General features: G+C 41.1%; 2 protein-coding genes across 7 annotated transcripts in view; both read left to right on the top strand.

Annotated features, from left to right (window-relative positions):
- Positions 1 to 350: 350 nt before the first annotated feature.
- Positions 351 to 17,471, top strand: part of COMMD6 (COMM domain containing 6) — a 73,259-nt gene continuing 56,138 nt past the window's right edge. Inside the window, exons 1-8 of one of the 4 annotated variants that reach the window (XR_007630819.1) lie at positions 351 to 416; positions 729 to 787; positions 1,368 to 1,433; positions 1,595 to 1,671; positions 2,938 to 3,106; positions 4,170 to 4,322; positions 5,366 to 5,509; positions 11,504 to 13,957. Coding sequence is in view for 1 of the 4 variants with exons in the window: in XM_050331518.1 (XP_050187475.1) it covers positions 368 to 416; positions 729 to 787; positions 1,368 to 1,433; positions 1,595 to 1,671; positions 2,938 to 3,106; positions 4,170 to 4,322; positions 5,366 to 5,416 (624 nt within the window). In the remaining 3 variants the exon portion in view is untranslated. The other 3 variants (XR_007630821.1, XR_007630820.1, XM_050331518.1) reach the window with 3 other exon arrangements.
- TBC1D4 (TBC1 domain family member 4) overlaps positions 11,536 to 17,471 on the top strand; it is a 106,924-nt gene continuing 100,988 nt past the window's right edge. The window contains exon 1 of one of the 3 annotated variants that reach the window (XM_050331516.1): positions 11,536 to 11,553. In XM_050331516.1, coding sequence (XP_050187473.1) covers positions 11,551 to 11,553 — 3 coding nt within the window. In that variant the 5' untranslated portion in view covers positions 11,536 to 11,550. Of the gene's footprint in view, positions 11,554 to 16,774; positions 17,454 to 17,471 lie in introns of those variants that run through there. The other 2 variants (XM_050331512.1, XM_050331515.1) reach the window with 2 other exon arrangements.

The raw sequence follows: 17,471 nt of genomic DNA, 5'->3' as shown, positions 1-17,471 counted from the left end.
TGGCAGGGGGGGGTGAGAATAGATGGTCTTTAAGGTCCCTTCCAACCCCTTAACATTCTGCGATCCCATGATTTGCGTACCTGCGCCCGTGACAACGAGCTCCAAGAAAGCCCTATCAGTAAACCAAACTCGTCAAACTCCTCGCGCCCATCAGGCGTGACTCCAGCCAGCCTTTCCCCAATCCCTCCGCGGACGGTCAGCCGCATTTCCCGCGCCCTCGGGGCGGGAGCGGCGCGTGCTCCCCGCGCCGCAGCCAATGGCGGGCGGTGCCGCAGGCCCGGCCTCGCTCTGGAGGCGCTCGCAGCCAATCAGGGCGGCGGGCGCTGCGCGGCGGGGGCGGGGCCGGGGCGGGTGCGCGGCGCGAGCCATGGCGGCCGGTCCCGCGCGGGCGGTGGCGCGGGCGCTGGAGGCGCTCGGTGAGGGCAGGGGGCTCGGCAGGAGGGACCGGGAGCGTGAGGGGAAAAGGGGAGCTGAGGGGTGGGGGAACGGGGCTAAAGGTATAGGGGGGCTGCGTGGAAGGGCGGGGCTGGGATATTGGGTTGAGGGGGAAGTGGGCTCAGGGGAGGGGTGTGCTTTTTTTTTTTTTTTTTTTAGGTAAATTTAAGTTAAAAATTAAATTAAGGTAAACGCATGCACAATGGCCTCGGGGTTTTTCAGACGAAGATTTTATGTTTTTACTGTAACTCTTGAAGTTTGCTCCTGATCGCTGCTGCTTGTGGTTTTTGTAGATGCTGGTGGTGCAGCAGATAAGATTAATTTAATACCTCAAGACTTCTTTGCAGAGCTGGTAAGTAGGGCGATAAAGGATGTGGAAGGGCTTCTGGCACCCCGCTTGCAGGAAGCTTTTTTGTTTAAGCTTTCCTGGCTTTTGTGTGTTGCAAAGGGAATCCTGTGTGTGTGGCAGCTTGACTTACATGGCTCATAAAATGGACCAGTCCTGCTAAGAGCAGTGGTATTCCCTGAAATTTACATTTTTATCGCAGATTTTTAAGAATCTACTTTTGCCTGTCATCTAGGTGATGTACCAAGGTAGCTTTCGTAAAAATATTTGGCTTGTTTAATGTAGTGTACACTTGAACAAGATGACTGTTCAATTAATGTGAAAATGGTGTGTTAAGTAGGAATAGGCAGTGAGGTAGAAATTATAAATTCTTGGTTGACTTTCTTTTCTCGGACTTGATGTAATTTTAAAATCAGTCACTTGAGTTACTTTATTCTTGACTCTTTAATAAAGCATCCCCCTGTTGTCCATATTTGTACTAACCAGTTTTCTTTTTTGTTTTGTAATCTCCCAAGTACTTGAACTAGCTCTGTCGTGTGTACTGAAATATGCATTAAGAATGTCTTCAATAATACTTTCTTCACAGTGTGAACAAATAATTCATCATCTGAACCATAAGATCCCAGGTGTAAATACAGCTGAATTGTGTCAGGTAAGTTGGGATACTGGCACTTGTAAGCAAGTATAGTAGCTGTATTTGCTGTTAAGGATAGAATCCCTGAGTCAGTGTGGGGGTTTTTGTGTGGGAATACAAAGAGGCTTTTATTAATGCATAATTTATTGTTTGTAATTGTTTGAACATTCTGTTTTTAGAGAATTCAGACATCAGGGATTGAAATTAACATTGGTGACCTGGCAAAAATAGCTAACGTTCTTTCATTTCTATTTAGGTAAGCACAAAATAATATACTTTTCACTATGTTTTCCCCCTCCCCCCAGCTTTATAGTGGTATTAAAAAGTTACATCAAATGGAGGTATAAAATGAACTGATTTGGGAAAAGGGCCAAAGTTTGTAGGTCTCAGTACACAAAACAGAACTTCTGGGCTTAGTTTGTGTCCTTAAAATCATGTAGTTACTTAATACATAGTATCACTTTTTGTAATAAAAAGACAAAGAGAGGAAATTGTCCAAGATCCTGTCTGCAAGCTCTAGAACTAGTGGCAAAATTGAGGAAGTTAAGGTCACTTTTATAGCTAAGTCAGCTGGACCTTTGTCTAGGAGGAGTGTGTTTTAATTTAAAAGTTCTTGTTTCTTGGAGATTAGAAACCAGCATTTGTACCTGTTTGAAGGAGACACAGCTTATAATATTGCACTCTGCCATGAATAGAGTTTTTAGGGAGTATTTTCAGTTGTTGTTTTAAGTTTTTCTGGTTTCAGACAGATAAAATTTTCAAGATGCTGCTTGTTCTTTTAAAATATAGCATCAAAACAGTTTATGTAACATTAATACATCTGAAGAAAATAATACCTGTAGAAATTTAAAATACTACTTCTCTAACTATAAAACAGAAGGACTTAAATTATATTAGACCTTGGAGGGCCAACTCACTTTGTCTTGTATTAACGACTCTTTTAAGAAGAGTGAACCTGCGTGAACAACCATAGGCTAGGATTTACTTTTTTATGTGTTTCTCTAGAGGAAATCAAGTGGCAACTTTGTTCTAGACTTGCTGCCTTTTCAGATGAGGGTTTATGGCATCATTTGACTCCTGTTGGTACCAGTTATACCTAGAAGTCCTTACTTGCCATTTGGTGATAGTTAAATTACATCTGCTGAATGTTTAATTAAATTGTCTTGTTTCTAAAGTAATGATATTATTTAACTGCTCCACGCACACATCTCTCGCTGAATTATGTCTTCTTTCAGTTGATGCAGCACTTGGAGGCTGTGATTATTTTTGTTTTAATGTTGGATGTTGTGCGAGGCCAGCAAAGCTGAGTCTCTGCATAATAAGACATACTAAAGTCATGGTTTTTGCATGTGGATACAAAAGATGAGTAACATTCTGGGGAAAAAAAAAATCCCAGGCTGCCGGAGTATTTTAAAGTACATGTAAAGCAGACATGAAAAAATTGCTATTTGGGGTGCAGTGAGAAATTTTATTAAATTTTTGGGAATGAAAGTGATGCAGTGTTCTCTGGGTATACTTACAGCACAGCAGCCAGAAACAATCTCTCTACAGAAGAACTCGTCACCACCTTGGGCAGTGCAGTCAGCACACTGCCAAAACATGCACTTCAAGTTATACGTCATGTGTGGAATGAGCAGGGCAAATTTGTTACTGCGTCAGAAGATGCAAGAAACGTGGCCACCGTGGGGCAGGTAACTAAAAGTGACCAAGTGCAGTTGAGCCAACTCTGAACATTTAGAAGTGTCAGTGCCACAACATTGTGTACGATGTGTTGTTGGCACACGGTGGTATCTTGACTGCAAAAAGCTTTCCTACCTCTTGTTGTATGTACATGTTGCCAAATATCTATCCAGATAAAGCAGCATGTGCAATAAAGGTTGTCTACATGCTGAACAGCTTCATACTTTTGTAAAGATTAATGCTTTGTAAGTACTATTAGCGAAGGTGAGTGGTAGTCAGTCTGGCAGACAATTGTATCGGCTGTTTATGTAAATCTGTTTTAAATCTAATTTAAGTTCTTTAAAGCTGATAACACCAGCACTTGATTGTTTGCTCTTTGTCTCCCTTAAGTTTAAACATTATTTTTAAAGATACTTTCTGTCAATTTCCAGCATACTTTCTCTGCTTGAAAAAGATAGCAGTGTATTTGCATTTTATGATCTTTTTTTTATAACAACAGCTTAAAAGACTATAGAATTAGGAAAAAAAGAACATATTTGTCTGTGGCTTGTTAGTAAGCTTGTAAAGGCTCTTCAGAAAAGGCAAAAAATGTACTTGTGATTTATCTAAAATATGGTTATGAAATACCACAATTTCTCTCTATTATTACTATTACAAATTCTTTGGTTTAGACTTAGAAACTTTGTTTTTGATTTAGAAACTTCTAAAAAAAAGAAAACATGACAAAAGCGTTCATGATATACAAGCCCTGTGAACTTGTGTGTCTGGAGCTCCTCTTACTAGAATTTTAAGTACAGTGTACTTGACTATTGACTGTACTTGAATAAGGAAAACAGATTAAGGTGAAATAACTTAAAGTGAAATAACTTATTAAATTGCTTCTTTTTTCACCAGTAAAAGAAAGGGCAGATGAATTTTTGTTCACAGTAATATCCGAATATGTATGCTTGCTTTCCATTTGGATAAGAGCTCCAGACATCCTGTATTGTCTGTGAAACATCCTTCCAACTGAGTAGCAATGGTAGGGTAGATCTCTTTCTTTGGCACTGTTTCCAATGGTCTTCGTCTTTGCAGTTTGTAGATATGAAATGGAAACTGGGAGTTGCGATGAGCTCTGACACCTGCCGGTCTCTGAAGTATCCATATGTTACAGTGACGCTGACGGTGGCAGACCCTTCAGGACACATAACGGACAAGTCTTTTGAAATGACGATCCCACAGTTCAAGGTCTGTAGTGAGCGTTACTTGGCTCAGTCTCCTAAAAACAGTGCTGTTGTTGTGGAGGAGCAGCTGTGTATACCTTAACCCATACTTCGGTGTTGCTTGTTTACCAATACAGTCATGAGAAGATGAAGTATTAAATAACTGTTTAAAACACAGAAGCTAAATACTTATTTCACAGTATTTAGTTCTACATGGCTTATCTGAAAATGTTATTTTAGCAGTACAGCAGTCTGTTCTCATACAAATAAACTAACAACTGAAGACATAAAGTCTTTCAGATCACGTCAGCTATCATTCTGCTTTATTAAAAATTTACAGAATATTCTTAATCTATGGAACTGTTCCCCAGCTTCAAAATGTAAAACTTGGCTTAAGCCTAACATTTGCTAATATTAGGAATGGAGATCAGTCTGCTTTGTCATCCCTGACTCTTTAATTGCTATGTTTTCATCTGTGAATTTATGCAACTTTAGTTTTGCATAAATGCAGCACTTGTCATTCCTGTTTAAAGGGGTAACATATCACCTAGAATATCATATAAGCTTAAAATAAATAGATTCTTGGATTGGAAGAAATTTGAGAAGGATATTCTGAATCCTTCGGTATTGTGAAATGTATTCATTCTGATTGAAGCCTATTTAACAATTTGCTGTTGAGCTACTATAGGAAATGAGTGCAACATTTGAGAAGTCTGGATTAATTCAGATGGGAGTAGAAACATGAGTGTGAAAAGGGAGTTTTTTTATTTTATTTTTTCATGGTATGAGAGCTGCTTTGTATTTTTCTTTCCTAGCATCTTTCCCTATTAATAGACAAGCTTATGCAAATAAGGCATCACCTTTGTAGTTAGTTAGTAGTTAATGTGCCCAAATGTCAACCAGCCCACAAAAAGAAAAGCAGAAACTTGCAGTTCAAGCTGCACATTGTAACTGGAGGAAAAAAGGAATGTGAGAAATATGGATAGTGGTTTTTGTCTAACATGCTAGTTTGAACTGTTCAAACTTTTCTTTAAGCAACTGAAATTTATCTTAATTTTTGCTTTTTAGAACTTCTTCAGACAGTTCAAGGAAATGGCATCTGTTCTTGAAACAGTTTGAAGAGAACTTTCATTTACAGTGACATTTTGGACAAAGTTAGATCAAGGAAACTTTCCGTTCTGCACAGGGAATAAAGTGCTATTGTTCAGCAAGGTATGTATCCTTGTCTCTTTGACAAGAATTGCTCAGCATCATCCTTGCATTGCTGTGAAGATTTCTTCGCTTTGAAGCCAACTCTGCAGTGTTTGTGAAAACATGTTCAGCTTTCTTCATCCTGGTAGACAAAATATTGGGATGTGTATGGAAAACCATCCCTGTAGTCTTCCTAAACCCACACTGTGTGGTTTTAGTGCAGAAAGACACCTGAAAATGTTAACTGGAAAGATACAGAGAGAAGTGGAAATCTCATGTTAACACTTTTGTCTGTAAAATTGGGATGCACTTGGACTCAACAGTGATATTACATATAAGGAGAATATGAAGTTACATGTAGCAAGCATACAGTTATTCTTGAAGAATAGCATTGTCGAGTAGTTTGGTGCAGGTATTTGCAGACTTGGTTTCCAGTCTTTTAATAACTGGAGAATGAACTTGTCTTAATGGCTTGTTTATTTCAAATACTTATTTCTCACCACCTAAGCTTCTAAAACCTGTGTTAATGCATTAAGTTTTTCCAGAAACCCAAAATTTACCCTCTGAATTGAAGCCCAGAGGCTAATTTTACATAAAGGTAGAAAGGCAAATTTAATTCAAAAGCATTTTAATGTATTTTTGCTTTTTCATTTCATCCAGTATTAATCTCTTGCGTTCTGCTTAATGATTTTTTGGTCAGCAGTCTGCTTTTTAATTAAATTAGGATGTTGATTTAGTTGCCTCAGTCCAAGCTCTGAACTAGAAAAGTCAAGAGGAAACTTGAAAATACAGGCTGGAGTGTTAGCCAAGTCCATCAGAGAAAGGACCACATTAAAAGATTTGCTTGTTGCATTGTGTCAGGCATCCACTGGACTCTGTTCTGCACACTCGCTCTCAGAGAATGTCCTAATCAGCAAGATTTTGGACTTTGGTGCTGAAGAATGGGGGCATTTCCAAAGGGGAGTGATAAATCCAGTGTGATTGCATGCTGGTTTTTAAAATTTTTTTCATTGAGTTTTCCATAAAACAAAACACACACTGCATGTACTGTGGGATGCAGTAAAAGCAATACTGTTGCATCTCAAGATGTGCTGGTGGTGTAGCAGAACAAGTAAATCTGAAGAGAGATAAGTCGTAAGCAGACTGAAGTTTATGCTTCAAATTCAGAATGGTAGAGACTGAGAACCAGTTTTGCTTGGACAGATCCTCAAGTGATTTCAGGCCCTCTTAAAAGTGAGAATATCTACCTTTCTAATTCACTTAATTTTTTTTCCCCACTAACGTTTCTTAAAAGCTGGCTGAAAGTCATTGCTATTGGTTATGCCTGCCTTTTTGTGCTATAAAAACAAACAGCATGTTGTGCTGCATGCAGCAATCCTTTCAGGAAAGAAAGGATTTTCACCCCCACGATTTGGGTACTATGCATGGTGCATAAAAACAGTACTTGGGAGTTGCTTAGAAGCCCAAATAAGTGGAACAGTGTTGGCTTTAACAAAATTTTTCAGCTATGGCCATTGATCTGGATGATATGTTCTTTGTGCTGCTTGAAGTCTGAGGTGTTTGTGGCTGGGGAGAGCAGGTTGGTCTTCTCTGGGACCCTCCAAATAGAATGTCACAAAATGGTCTTGGAACACTTAGCATTTTCTCTTCCCTTCTCTGTCTTCAAGGGCTCAAGGCTGAACCTAGTGCAAACAAATCCTGTCTGTGTATGGAAAAGTGATGTTAGCAGCTGTTGTTTTTCGGGTTTTTTTTGTTTGCTTTTAATTTGCAAAAGTTGGAGTGTAAGGCTGCTATAACTGGAAAACATTGGCTTTGGCCTAGTGAATTAATTGTTTTACATTAGTGCAAGAGTTCCAAAAACAATAAGTGTGGGTTTTTTTTTAGTAAAGCTGGAGCCTTACAAATACTTCCCATGTGTTCTAATGCACATAAATTCTTCATATAGCTGGAACTACTTGTGCCTTCATTGGAACTGGATGGAAAAGATTTTATTCACCATGTCTTAATGATTCAGTAGATGCTGGAAGGTAATGAGGGAACTTCCAGTTAGCATTTTTGCTTGGTCCATCAGGAAGAGGAGAAAGTTGTCAGCCTTTGTAAAGTGTAACTTATGTTTTGTCAAATCAGATATTCTAGAATTTTGATGAATATTTTTTAAAATGTCCCTGAACTCCATCCAGCATGTTGTAATTCTGGCTGGAAGATGCTTGGACATGTGTGCTATACCAGTTTAATGTCTGAGAATTTTCAGAGGAGTTATGATTTGAAGTTGGCTCAGTACTCAAACTTCTGAAATATGTTCTGATCTATCAGTGGGAACTGCTCTACTGAGTAATGGAAGAATTAAGTACTTTATTAAAAGAAACCACACTAAAAACCTATCAGTTTGCAGGATAGCAATACTAACACGTTCAAACAAGCTGACAAGCTGTTGAATTGTTTATCTATTTTATGTGCAGAAACCAGATCTTTTAAAAGAGAATCAGGAGTCCTCTTGTGTTCCTAATTCTAATTGTTGATTAATACAAAATTGTATAACATGAATATTTTTGTAAATCTACAAACAGTCATTAAACATGTAGGTAACAAAGATAAAGCTGGTCTGTATTTTGTTTTAAGCCTACTGCATGCAAGTCTGTCTTGTAAATAATGACTAAAGTTCAGGATTAGACTATGACTTAATTTTTTTCCTTTTTAAATTAGGATGGAGTTCAAACATAAGCAGTCTTTCTCTGTGATGGGCTACCAAGGAGCTGATGGGTAACTGCAGGCTGCAAGGATTATTTGTATCAGTTACTTAGAGCTAGACAAAGTGTTATATTGAATCAGGAAAAGACAGAGGAAATACAAGATTCATTAAATTTTGCAGGAGGTTGCATTTAAATGATTTTATTTCCTTAATTGTATTTAGAAGACCTGTAAACATTTTATTTTTTTCAACATTTGCCTAGAACAGACCAAGAGGAAGGAAGGGGGGTGGGGTCTTGCACAGTCAACAAACCCAGGGGAGGGAATAACGAAGAAATGTCCTAGCAATAAGTGCTGTCTTCATCACATGACTTTTTTTTTGCTTTAATTTCAAACACAACAATCCACTTGCAGAAAGCTATTTTTGTAGAAAGCTCCACAGAAAGAGTACACAAATAGCTGTAGTATGGCTGTGCACTAGTGTTCCATATTGAGCTTCTGCACACTTTGGCCTAGTCATGACCCAAGTAAAAGCATCTCTGTTCCTACTTCCACAAAACTGTACTGCCTTTCTTTAACCACATTATAAAGATATGTAACTTCCTTGTTCACTGTGAGTCCATCCCCTTTGATTTTTTTACATTTCTCCTTCTCAAGCCTGTGCACTCTGTTTGAACACCTGAAGATACATTACCTTGGATCAATTAAAAACAAAAGTAGAGATATGATAAGTTGAAGGAAGAATGTTTTTTTTTCTTTCTTGCTTGCCCTGTTCCTTGTCATGTTTGAATGTTTTGTTACCCTGTAGGTATAATGAGAGGGTAATTTCCACTCCTTTGCAGAGGCATGCAGGGTGGTTCTGGCTAGCCTTTGCAGGTACTAAAGTAACACACAAAAGTGCCTGAGTAATTTGATCTACCTGCAGCAAAAAATGCCTCATCTCTGAAGAACCTTTACAATGTGGGCAGGGGGAGGGGGGCATTTAAAATTGAGCACCCTCCTGTCCAGGATTCTTTGGTTGATCATGGTAGGGCTCATTTCCTAGACAGATTTTTAGGACAGTTATATGCCTGTTGGTTGGGCTGCTAGCTTGCTGGGCATTCACTTCATTAGGAAGCTGGATTTGTGCATGTTAGTATCTGACCTGAGTGCTTTGACCTGAGCTTGCATGGTATGTTGTTGCAGTTCTCCCTTCCTGAGGCTCAGGCCATTCATAATTGGATGTGCTTGTCAATTTTTGGCCAAATACTTCCTTTACTTTTGCTTTTAGTGTACAGCACTGTCCATACCTACTCATCCAGGTCTACTTTTCTTTCTTTAGGGGAGGTGTCATGGTTTAATCCCAGGTCAAACACCACACAGCTCCTTGCTCACTCCCCTCCTGTGGGACGGGAGGGAGAGTCAGAAAAGTTAGAAAACTCATGGGTTGAGATAAAGACAGTTTAATAGGTAAGGCAAAAGCTGCACACACAAGCAAAGCAAAACAAGGCACTCCAAATATCCCCCCTTCCTCTTTCTTCCCCACCCTTTATGTACTGAGCATGATGTCGTACAGTAGGGGATATCCCTTTGGTCAGTTGGCATCAGCTGTCCTGGCTGGGTCCCCTCCCAATTTCTCATGCACCCTCAGCTCCCTTGCTGGTGGGATGGTGTGAGAAGCAGAAAAGGCCTTGGCTGTGTTTAAGCACTGCTCAGCAACAACAAAAACATCTCTCATATTATCAACACTTTCCAGCACAAATCCAAAACATAGTCCTGTACCATCTCCTGTAAAGAAAATTAATTCTACCACAGCCAAAACCAGCACATGCAAATCAGAGGGACAATGCTCAGTACTCCTCATACCTTTGAAAGTCTTCCTGATTCTTGTTTCCAAGGCTCTTCAAGGGAAGGGGTAGAAATGACCCGTCACTTGAACTGAGTTACTGGGATATGTCTGTTAATGATGACTTTGTGTCATTGAGAAAGTAAGGAAGCTGAGATTGCTGATTGTCTCCATGAAGGCTGATTTTAGTGGTTCTGGGTTTCCTCTTCCCTATACTTCATTTGCCTCCTGTGGCTAATTACGGTCTAGTTGCCCTAATTTGAGAACTGCTTCTGTTCGTTATGTTTAAGTGCCATAGTTTCCAAATACTCTGTCAGTGCTTATATTACAAATACTATTATGTTTATATAAATTGGAAGTTTCAATGTCAGTTTTGTACATACTGAACTAAGGAACAGTAAGGAAAATTTATTATTTCGTAAAATAAATCTCTGTGCTAGGTAGTATTTCAGGGCACTTCATCATAGCATCGGTCACCAGGTGGCACTGCTATACACAGTCTTGCTACACAGCAATCCTTTGAGAGCATGTCTGGAAATGGGATAAGGACTTCAGGTTTTCTCCTCTGTGTTGCTTGGATCTGGAACTGTACACACTCGTGTCATCATAACTTCCATCCTACTTCTTACATTGTATGGAAACACTTTAATTTCTGTTTTAGTTATCAAAAAGATGAGCATAAATGTTTCCAGTGACACAAACAACAGTCAGCATTTTAATGGTAACAGAATACATACCATTGCATATTTGCACTAGCTTAAAACAGTAATTTAATTACACTAATGTTTCTGCATTATGACTCGTTCTTTTAAAAGTATCATGTTGCATTTGAAGCCTATCTTCATTTTACTTTTTTCCCTGTTTATACATTTCTCAAAGAGATTTTTCTAGATCTGTATCTTGTTTATAGAATGAGCATTTGCTTATCCAAGGTTTTTGTGCGGTTTGCCCACTCTAAAATCCTTCTTCCCTATTTTTTTAATGCAGCCTAGTTACCAGTGTCTTTATCCCACATTCAGGAATACACTTCTCTGCCACTGAAATTGGCCCAGGTGCTTAATTCCCCTGGGAATTACCTCTGAATCTGAATCAGATGTTTTTGGTTATACTGAAGCTGCAAAGAATTTTTCAGTTCCCATGAATGTCATCACTGTGGTGTCTTTGGCAGTTGAGAGCTTGGCCAAATTAAAGCAAGACAGGCTTCCTTCCCAGTGATGCTTTTGAGCTGGGAAGTACTGGATATTGCAACCACATATGAAGCCTGAGAGTGGTGCTAAGGTCTACACTCATAATAAGCAGAGGAATGTAAGTGCATGTCTCACACGAATCACCAGTGTGCTCTACGATGCTGCTTCTCGCACTCGGGAAGGTGGGAAGATGAGAGATGTTCTGCAGGCAACAGAGTCAAGACAACAGATGTCGATTAACCTAGGAGAGAGTCAAGGATAATGAGAAAGAGGATTAAGGGGTTCCCATCTGTTCCTTTTTTTTTTTTTTGGCAGCTACACTGGCACCATTCTTGGTATTGTGCTGGGCCTGCAAGTTGTTCATGGTAAGCTGTACCTTCTCTTACCATTCATACAGTACCGAGCTGTGATGTTGCAATAACATTTTAATAGTGATTGGCTTCTTTATATAAAAGCAGAAATAACTGGGAATAGGGAAGATCTTGTTGCAGAAATCGCTCTATCTCCTGCAGGAACTAGCTTTGCAACTGATCTGAGCCGCTAACAGCCACCAAAGTGTGTTATCTCAACAAGAGGGATTTTAGTAAGCTGATCTGATATACTTTTTTGAGGGGGGGAGCCTTATTAAAAAAAAAAAAAAGGACCAAAGAAACCTCAACAAATGTTCCCACCTGGAAAGATGCTATGATCACATGTAAGCACATGGGACTCGAGATTAAAACTTAGTTGTAAACAAAACGAATTGTGGTTCTTCACTGGATTCAAAGTCTGCATGCTGGAAAGTTTCATGGGATGACTGTTACATGAAAAAAATTACCAAAATAAGAATCTTTCCTGCATCAAATTTCTCTTCTTTGAAGAGAAATACTTCAGTGCATTATCTCTGTTAATAGGCGCTACAATAAATTGAATAACAATATGCTGAACACAGACATAAAATGTGGCAGGCTGCCTTAAATTCTAGGGGTTATTTATGAAATTTTACCTAGGGATTATTCTCTTATGAACTTTGCTCATTCTAGTTCCCCTAAATCTGTTTTGGAGTGGGTCTTATTGGCAGAACAAATTCTAATCTGTCATTACCATCAAAAAAGATTAGTGCCATTTGAGAAGAAAAAAACAAAACCAAACCACCCAACCCCTATCAGATTAATTTTTCATCCTTTTTATTGTGCGCAAATTGCAGTGAGTCTCCTGCTATTGACATGTCTCTACAAGACCAATATGTCTTACTCAAACTTTTGGCATTGCATTTTAAACTATTGTAATCTCTATACATCCTGGAAAATATACAGCTTTCATAATTTCTATTGAGGTTTTTTTATGTACTTAAAAGAGGAAGCACCAGGGTTTCTCCAGCAGCTGAAGTTCCAAGCTTTGGTAATATGTCCGGGCTACTGAATTTACTTTCTAATGCTTCAGTCGTATTTCCAAAATGCATTCTTCAAATAAGACTGGGTAATTTAAATTAATTAAATGTTTTTAAAGTAAAAATGCCTGTATCTTGGATCTCGCAAAAAGGTGATTTGAAACTGAAATAAAATATGACTAGTTAAAAAATACTGCAAATATGGAAATGGACCTTGAATTCTCAGACAATTAAGTGAGATCATTCTTAGAAAAGCAATAGAATGAGAAACAATCCCAGCTACATGGCATATTACTGAAATAATAGTCCAAGGTGATTGAAGTTATGCATAAACATGGGATTGTAAAGTCAAGCCTACAGCTCCTCTAATAACTTAATATTTTTTCTGCAATTAAAACTGTGGCTAGAAAGCTTAAGGGGATGGATAATTACTAGCAATTAACAGTCTGATCATGTGAGATGCTTAGGTCTCTCTGCTGCTTAAGAAATTGCTTAGAGCTGTGGTTGCTTACCAGTTTGTAGGTCTAAATCCTTTAACACTTTAACATCCTTAAACACGGTCTCTGGAACTGAAGATCCAGATATCATACATGAAATGGCTGCTGTGGTGCCATGTGCAGAAACAGCATACATTATCAAGGCATTGTCTTAAGAAACAAAACATGCTCTCTCTAATAAACAGAAAGAAAAAACACTTATCCATTTTATTTGGAAAAATAATCTTTACAGGTAATACTCCACTGACAAGCATATCAAATCCAAAATGTTCAGAGGCATTTACTCACATTTAGTTACCTGGATCTGTGTTTGGTCACTTCGGTAATATACCCTAATTTAAGAGATTTTGCATCTAATGTCTATTCAACAAAGAATAATGGCAGGTTATCAACAATTCAGAAAAGTCTGACTGGGTTTGTGGTTGGTTTTCTTTGACCATCTGAGCATGCACTTGCAGCACATGCTGTGACAATTATTGCCCATAGTACTTTATGTACTTAGGATCTTCCAATATAGTGTTCCCCTGGAATTTTACAGTTTGTTTCAAGAAGCTTGGTCAATGACAATGATAATAGTAAAAAAAGGAAGTTTTAAAAAATTGTTGCCTCTCACCAGAGGCTTTGTCTGTCATGTTTCTGGCACGGGTGCCACATTTACACCTCTTTCGATTTGGGATGACCTGGAGAGAAACTGCTCTGTTATTAAGAACAGAGATGTATTTTCAAAGCTCTGTGGATAAGGGCTATGGAAAGTAGCTTTCTTCTTTGTCCCAAAGTTTCTCATTTCTATTTACTGAGCTATAAGAGTTATATAGTTTAGGCTAATTCCTAACTATGTTGTGCAGAGAATTAGAGAAAGATGTTCTTGTTACCATTATAGTTTTAAACACTAGAAATTACATGACAGGCATGTCAGATGTCCCAGGCACAGGACTAGTGTGCTCAGTATGAGAGGAACTAGGAATTTTTAACTTAAAGTTGCATGAAATCTTAACAACTGAAATGAGAAAAGGGGACCAACTTCAAGAAGAAAAGTTATGTAACAAAAGGACTTTCTAATGAAACACTATTAATGAGATGGGGGGATAAAAAGTGTTAGGCAGATTAATGGATAAATGAAGTAAATGGATAAAGTTAATGGACAGCTCAAAGAGATTACTATGAAGAATCAATTCAGAGAGACATAAAAAGCTGAAGCAAGAAGAAAACATGAAAACTTTGGATTAACATCTGAGAATTTTATTTTGAAGGTAGTTAAAATATTAGTGGTAGAGTTTATATAGATTAATTTCATCTTATAAGGGATTTGTATAAAGAACTCAGTAATAAAAAGAAATGAGGTCAAAATAATCAGATCTCATACCATATTAAGGAAATCACCCAACTGAAGGAGAAACCAAACAGTTTTACATAACAGGCACAATGTTGATAATTCAAGAATTTCACATTCATTTTTCACATTTTAGAATTTCAGTTCTACCTGATAATTTGGAAAAATTGAATTACACCCTTAAAAGCTGAAAACACAGCACTGTAGCATCTTTCAGGCTTCTTGTTCCATTTGAATGATGTGAGAACAGAATCAATGCATCTGTGATTGCTTAAAAGAATTTCAGTCTCTTTTTGCTATTTTTTAATGTATTCACATGATTGTCTTCAAGTTTCCCGATTATTATTAATTATTTGTATTGCCATAACACCTAAAAGCCTAGGTGGCTGTCTGCAAACTGGTTTTGGTAGGTTGTATGCAAACATAAAACAAAAGGGATCTAATAGTCTCAGAGATGGTGTTAATAAGCATCTGCAGCTATTCAGTATGTTTCAGCCTCTCCCTTAGGCTGTTTCATTGGAATCATTTAATGACTATCCCACCTAAAACCATTGCAAAAGAACGTATGAGGGGGTTTTGCCGCTGCTGTAGTGCGAGCCCAGTGTTTAGTTCACTTCCCTGGTAGGTTAAATTGGTCTATGCGCTCAAGTGACTGAATTTCAGCTTCACGCTCTAGATGAATCGTCTAACCAACCGTCCCCAAAAGGGGTGAGTAGTCTTGCTGCCCTCTTCACCCCTGAGCAGTCATTCCCGCTTCCTTTGTGCCAACAGCAGTATCTCTGTGAGTGCTGTCACTTAAATTAGAGGCGGCTCACAGAACTGAACTGGCAGAAAAGGAGCAGCTCACTGCAGGATTAAACCAGAGCCAGCCTGCTGCCAGAAACCAAATGGGTCTTTCTCCTAGGTGCACTGTTAAGAGGATCCCAGTGGCTCCTGAATTGTCATCCCACAGTGGTGGAGCACAAAATCTCAAGTACCATTCTCAGCCAAAGGGTTAATGCTAACTGTGCAGAGTGAGGGACAAGAAATTTTTTAGTTTTGTGATCCAAAAAATCAGCCATTATTCTTCTAATTGCCCTGGTTGTAAAATCTACTGTACAACAATGCAGTTCAGATGTTAAAGTGTGCGAAAATAGCTTAGGGAAGCAGTGCCAGTCTGGCTTTAACTTATACCACTGTACTAAAGCTGGTGTTCTGCCTACATAAGACATTAGCTCTCCTGTCCCAAGGGAAATTGCAGGATGTCCCTTGAGGCTTGGAGGATGCCATGAAAGGAGATGTATTTGAGGTCTTACCAAACCAGAATGTTAAAACTGAAAACTAAAACTTATAAACCAAAATGCATAAACTAGATGGTTAAACTGGAAAAATATGAAGAGCAAAATAGTTTTCTCAGGAAATGAGCTGAGTGGTTTGCAATACTATGAAAATAACGCTAATGCGACAGTTTTTGTGTTAGTTCAGACTGCTGTGGGCTGTGCCCTGAGTGCTACATGACCCCTCTCTGCCCTAATAATTATGCAGCCTCAAATTACGCAGAGCAGCTCTTCAGCTCAAGGTACAGACTTTTTATCTCTGGGCAGTTAAAACGGGAGCCATAATGTTTTACTGCGAGTCATCCCCGCTGTTGCTACAGATGTAAACAAGGAGACAGTCGCTACAACTGGCAAATTACCAAAGGGATACGGATGATGTATGCCTGGCAAAGCTTTGTCTAACTACTTTCTCAGGTACAGGAGACTAGTTACTACAGTAGATGGCGGTTTTGTCGTTGACAAGAGATATTATCGCGATAGCGATGGCGAAACCCCCACAACTAAAAACTCAGGCAGGAAAAACAAGCCTAGGGAAAAAAAAAAAAATCAGTCTTAAACGAAACTCTGACTCGGCAGTGGCTCGGCAGGAGACGCTGCTGTAGCACGGCCGCGGCAAGGCCGGTTCTCCCCGCGCGGGGAAGGAGCCGGGCGGGGTACCCCGGACCCCCGCTCCCTGCGCGGGAGCCTTCTCCCCAGCGACCCTTCGGCGCGCCGGAATCAAAACTAACTCGGAAACGCGCCTGGGAGCTTTTGCAAACGGGGCGGGGGGCTGCCCCGCCGACCTCCCCATCTCCTTTCCTCCGCCGCTTGGCGACCTTCCTCGCCTTGCGGACCGACCTCCTCCTCCTCTTCCTCCTCCTTCTCCTCCTTGCGAGCGCCAGTCACACGGCGAGCTTCAGGGAGAGTCCAGCACCACCCGGCAGAACGGGGAGCAGAGGACACCCCGCATCTGTTTTCCTTTGGGGCCCGACTCGGCGGGACTGACCCTCCCCTCGTCCGGGGGTGGTCGGGGCGCGCAGCCCGCTCTGGGCGTAGCCCTTGGGCTCCTCCCCGGGGCGTTGAGGAGGAGGAGGCGGAGGTGCTTTGGCCGTCCTTCCCCGCCCTGCGGGTTGACCCAGCGCGGGCAGGAGAAGGAGGCGGCGCGGCTGTGCCAGGCGGGATGCGCGCTTAGCGGCGGCCCCGGCCGAGCGCAGGCCCCGCCAGCTGCACCTGGCGCCGGGGGAAGCGGCCGCGGAGCGCCGCGTCCTCTGCCCAGGCGCCCGCCATGGAGAAGCGAGAGGAGGGCGAGCCGCTCTCCCACCCCTTGGAGCCCGAGCCCGAGCCGCAGCCGGCGCCGCCGGGGGAGAAGCGCTTCAGGCTGTGGTACGTGGGCTCGTCATGCCTGGACAGGCGGACCACGCTGCCCATGCTGCCCTGGCTGGTGGCCGAGATCCGCCGGCGCGGGCAGCGGCAGGAGCCCGGCGGCGCCCCGGGCAGCGCGGTGCCGGCCCGCGAGGTGCTGCTGCTGCTGGGCTCGCCCACGCTGCGCTGCGTGCCCGCCGGGCCCGCCAGCCCCGGCCCCGCCGCCGGCCCCGGCCGCCCTGCCAGCCCCGCGCCCGCCGTCTTCATCTTCGAGCACAAGGCGCAGCACATCGCCCGCTTCATCCACAACAGCCACGACCTCACCTACTTCGCCTACCTGATCAAGGCGCAGCCCGACAACCCCGACTCCCCCATGGCCTGCCACGTCTTCCGGGCCACCGACCCCAACCAGGCGAGTGGTGGCGGGCGA

Source organism: Myiozetetes cayanensis, unplaced genomic scaffold (assembly GCF_022539395.1).
Source record: "Myiozetetes cayanensis isolate MyiCay16 unplaced genomic scaffold, myiCay2020 scf5-8, whole genome shotgun sequence".
Taxonomy (NCBI): domain Eukaryota; kingdom Metazoa; phylum Chordata; class Aves; order Passeriformes; family Tyrannidae; genus Myiozetetes; species Myiozetetes cayanensis.
Note: the sequence above shows the minus strand (reverse complement) of the source record. Positions and strands in the feature narration are given on the sequence as shown.